Genomic DNA, 4818 nt, shown 5'->3' with positions numbered 1-4818 from the left:
GCTGCTTTTATTGTTGCTCATGTTATTGTTGTTCCTGTTATTATTGTTGTTATTGTTGTTCGTGCTGTTATTGTTGCTGCCGGTAATGTTTGTGTTGTTATTGTTGCTAGTGATATTGTTGGTACTGTTATTGTTGTCGTTGTTACTGTTGCTCCTGATTGTGTTGCTGTTGTTATTGTTGCTGCTGTTATTGTTGCTGATGGTATTGTTGCTGTTGTTATTCTTGCTGTTCATACTGCTGAAATATACAAAGCCAAGGGAACGAACACGGGGGAGAACCAAAGTACGGACAATAGATGATCATTATGGATGTTGAAGCTTTTATTGGTGAGATAACTAGGCAATACGGAGCCAAGAATGCCCTACTAGTATACGTGAGTGTTCCGCAAAATCTGATATTGAACAGCGTATTACAACCGAAGTGAAATACGGATCTTCTTATGTAATCCTCAAAACACAGAGTCAATATTGCCTTACTAGTATGCCTAAGCCTTCCCAAGAATTTGATCTTGATTAGCGCATTATGATTGAAGTGAAATCTTATGCATTCTTAAAAAAAAGTTGCTACTTAATCCCTCTAAAGCTATCTGGTTAACACTAAAAGCAATATGGGAAACAAATGTGTGCCTGAGTGTACAATAGAGACTTCCTGTTAACGTATTACTGGCAGGAAAGATGAGCAGTTTGTTGTTGGTGTGAGGAGCAGCGGCTCATCGGCCCCTAGCGTCCAAACTTGTGAGAGAAGGAGAGACCGAAGCCATGCGAGCTGAAGAGGAGAGAAAAAGAAGTATTAGTCGCCCAAACCATGAAAGAAAACACAGATAAAGAAAGTCAATAAATAATGGACATAATACGTAATTAGTAGTCGAAGATGAGGCGAACAAGAGTGACATAAACAAAATTCTAACAGTCAGTAATTAAGACACGAGAAAAGATAACAGGTTCAAGCTTGATATAGTTAGGTTTAAAAAGAGTTATGAATAAGTTGTTTCTCAAATAGAGTGGTGAATGAATGAAGTAGACTCAGTTATCAGGTTGTTTGCACCGAGTCATATGGAAGTTTTTAAAAGATGAGACAAATTTAAGGAAGGGTAAGCATGTTTTGTACAGGGACTACCATGCGTAGGCCTAATGTCTTCTTACAGCTTCCCTTGTTTTCTTATGTCCTTATGTTCACATGTTCAGCCGCCAAAACCAAGGAAAAAGGCAGAGTTTATAAAAAAGAAAAAAAAAGCAAAAGATAAAGAATTTTTTGTATTGTCGAAGAATTGGAATAGCGAAATCGTACATTTGAGTATCTGAAAAAAAAAATAAAGGAAAACAACAGAATATGAAGTACCTTGAACATAATACAAAGACAAGCGTAAAGAGTTAATTATCTTTTCAGGTATTACTTAATAGTGAGTGGCTCACCTGCCGCCCCCAGGAATCATAGTCTTGTGGGCACTGACACCAAAGGAAGTTCTCTTGTTGGGGCGGAAGTTGTACCCAACGCCTGCGCTGTAACTGTTGGCGCTGCCCAGCCTGGCGGTGGTGGAGACCGTGAAAGAGAGAGAGAGAGAGAGAGAGAGAGAGAGAGAGAGAGAGAGAGAAAGAGAGAGAGAGAGAGAGAGAGAACCACACACACACACACACACACACACAGACACACAGATTAGGTTAAAATAGGTTAGGTTAGGTTAGGTTAAGACAGGTTAGTTTAAGTTACTTTAGGTTACATTAGGCTAGATTAGGACAGCTTAGGTTGAATTAAGATAGGTTAGGTTAAGTTAGTTAAGTTACTTCAGGTTACATTAGGTTAGATTAGGAGAGCTTAGGTTGGAAAAAGATAGGTTAGGTTAAGTTAGGTTAAATTGTCAGGTTAATATACGCAGGTTAGATTAAGATACGTAAGTTAAGTTAAGAGATGTTAGGTTGGGAGTATTCATCATGGAAATCATCTTGGGGTAGAGCTCTCATCAAACTTACTTGGGTAGACTTTACATACAGACCGCAATGACAGTGTCAACAAGAAGCAACGCCACTCACCCGTTGACGGTGTGCTTGGTTGCCCCGACGTTGCCGTTGAAGGAGTGGCGTCCGTTGTCCCAGGAATGGCTCAGACCAAGGGAGCCTCCGATGGACTTTCCGCTGGGCAAAGGAGGATGAAAAGTTAAGTAGGAAGGAAGGGATTAGAGACCGCGGCACGAAACATGTCAGCTTACTCTTACATCCCAGCATAATGTGACAGACACACTAGATGATAGAACGTTACTGTATGCCTTCATAATTATGTGTTTAAGGGGGACGGTAGGGATTAGTGACACCCAAGAGGAACAAGCTAATATAGTAGTAATGATGCGACAGACACACCAGGCGACGGAATGCTTAGTTTAGTATGTTACGTAGGACAGGATGGGTTATTGCTAGCCGCGCGAAACGTGATAGCTTACTCCTACATCCCAGGGTATAGTGTGAATAATGCGGTAAATGCACTAGTGGACAGAATCTTACTGTTTAATGTGTTACGCAGTACAGGAAGGTTAGTGACAGTAGCCATAGCATAACAGCTAACTTACCAAGATGTAACATAAGAACCTAAGGAAATAAAGGAAGCTGTAGGAAGCCATCAGGCCTGCACGTGTCAGTCCCTGTATGAAACATGACTATCAATTTCCATCCACCACCAATCGTAAATATGGCTAATCTCCTTTTAAAACAGCTTAATGATCCGGCACTAACAACCTCATTACTGAATTTATTCCTTTCATTTACCATTCTTATCGAGAACACGTTCCTCTCTTAAAATCTAACTTTATTAGACTAAAACCCATAATTTCTTTTCTTGTCCTAACATGAATACTAACCCTCAGGATTTTGTAATAATATCGATATTGCGACAGACGAAGTGATATTACTGTATTGCATGGCATGTTTCCGCCGTGTTGGTTTATTGTAATAATATCTATCTGACCAGTCTCCTCTTCATCCTCGTTATGTCTTTGTTACATAATAATGGTCACGGTTGTTATCAGCGCTAAGTAATTGTTTAAGAAAATAAGGTTAACTAATTATAGATCTACTTTATTAATCTCCTGCTCCCAAAAAGTCAAAGTGACAGCCTTATAAAATGTTGGCCTATTTATTTACTGATGTGCCTTGGTACTATGTCTTCTGAAGCGGTTCTAGTTATAGTTGGAGGAAGTTAAAAAGGTCAAATGTTCTTGAGTTTACAAGTGAAAGGGATGAAATAGTGAAGATACTCGTTGACTTGCGCTGCTAAGATGAACAAAATAGGGATGAGAGAGAGAGAGAGAGAGAGAGAGAGAGAGAGAGAGAGAGAGAGAGAGAGAGAGAGAGAGAGAGAGAGACAGACAGACAGACAGAACAAATAAGCATATGAGAAACAAATAAATATTCACATATATAAAAACTTGCTACGTAAAACAATCACACACTCACTAAGCATTTCTGGAGCTGTGAAGATTCCCTGTAATTGTTTGTCTTTTCTTTCTTGGCTGTTCTTGCTCTTCCTCCTCTTCCTCCTCTTCCCTCTCAAGCTCCTCCTCGATCTCCTCCACAGTCGACTCTCTCACGTAGCCGTCAAGCAGATCCAGCACATCCTCTTGGTCCACCGTCACTTCCACGTCAGAGGCCAGCTCCAATAACTCGGGGTACAGGTCTTCAGCGATGGACGGGTTCTGCTCAAAGAACGCCTGCAGCTCATCCCTCACGTCCCCCTTTTCCGTCACAATCTGGAGAGGGGCAGCCGCGGCCCAGGACACAGCCAGCAGCGCCACCAGCACCAAAGGACGACCGAGATGAGTTGAGGTCTTCATGCTCGCTTTGCCAGTGAGGACAGTGGTCCTAATGTCACCCGAGCTTCGTTTTTATATGCCATTGTCGTGTTTCCTGTCGCCAGAACTCCCCTTTCCAGAATAGTTCGGTGGTTTGAGCCTGTCATCACGTGGAGTGCAGCGTTACTTGCTCTCTGGGTATCAACTGAAAATGTAAGAAATCAATAAAGGACTGAAATAAACTGTCCACCACAAGAGTCTTATGCTGTTACGTAAAAATATTACTATTCCATTGAGGTTATGCGATAACTTGCGAAATATACAATCGTTTGCGTAACCTTTTCATGATTAAGTGTGTGTGATAACATGTTGGTGAGCCTCTTATGTGAACAGTGACAACAAAAACAGAAAATTTTGTTTCACTTCATTCAAACATTAAGCAAGATTATCTTGATACTGAATAACTAGTACTGAGATGTAAGGTGTCATGTAGGGAAGGGGAAGGGAGAGATAGGAGGAGGGGGAGGAGAAGGAGGAGGATGTTGGGGAATACTTTTCAGTGGGTGTTGTGTGTTCACATAAGGCGTGAAAATTAGTAACATTACATACTGGGAATAAAAATCAATCTCATATAAATTACTCCTCCTCCTGCTTTAGGTCTAGGTATTGAGAGAAGGAAAGAAAAAGTTGAGAGAAACAAATAAAAGGAGTGAAAAAAAAACTTGTGAAAAGGAAGAAAACTTCATGAAGTTAGTTGTTTCATAATTAGCGACATCCATTCGTCTACTGCATGCTTTCGCTCATCACCTATTCCTGGTTTATTTTACCTCAGTCTCCTTGACACCGCCATAACAACTCTGCAGTGATTTCATCCTTGGATTTAAAACTTGTTAACGTTAGAGGCAACAACACATCCTGAGATCTAAACTGATTTTATTTTAGAATTTCATTTGAAACATGCATTTGAAACACAGAATGTGTGTGTGTGTGTGTGTGTGTGTGTGTGTGTGTGTGTGTGTGTGTGTGTGTGTGTGCGTGTGTG

The 4818-nt window shown here is 40.7% G+C and overlaps 1 protein-coding gene across 1 annotated transcript; it reads right to left on the bottom strand.

The window, feature by feature from the left end:
- Nucleotides 1–306: 306 nt before the first annotated feature.
- LOC135107325 (uncharacterized) lies at nucleotides 307–3854 on the bottom strand. Its single transcript, XM_064017032.1, has 4 exons — nucleotides 3442–3854; nucleotides 2029–2130; nucleotides 1414–1524; nucleotides 307–766 (listed from the first exon to the last, which is right to left on the bottom strand). The coding sequence occupies exons 1-4, from the start codon at nucleotides 3816–3818 to the stop codon at nucleotides 721–723; spliced, it is 636 nt and encodes a 211-aa protein (XP_063873102.1). The 5' UTR covers nucleotides 3819–3854; the 3' UTR covers nucleotides 307–720.
- Nucleotides 3855–4818: the final 964 nt, after the last annotated feature.

The sequence above is a fragment of the Scylla paramamosain genome, chromosome 15 (assembly GCF_035594125.1).
Source record: "Scylla paramamosain isolate STU-SP2022 chromosome 15, ASM3559412v1, whole genome shotgun sequence".
Lineage (NCBI taxonomy): Eukaryota > Metazoa > Arthropoda > Malacostraca > Decapoda > Portunidae > Scylla > Scylla paramamosain.
The sequence above is the reverse complement of the archived record's forward strand: the minus strand, read 5'-3'. Positions and strand labels throughout refer to the sequence as shown.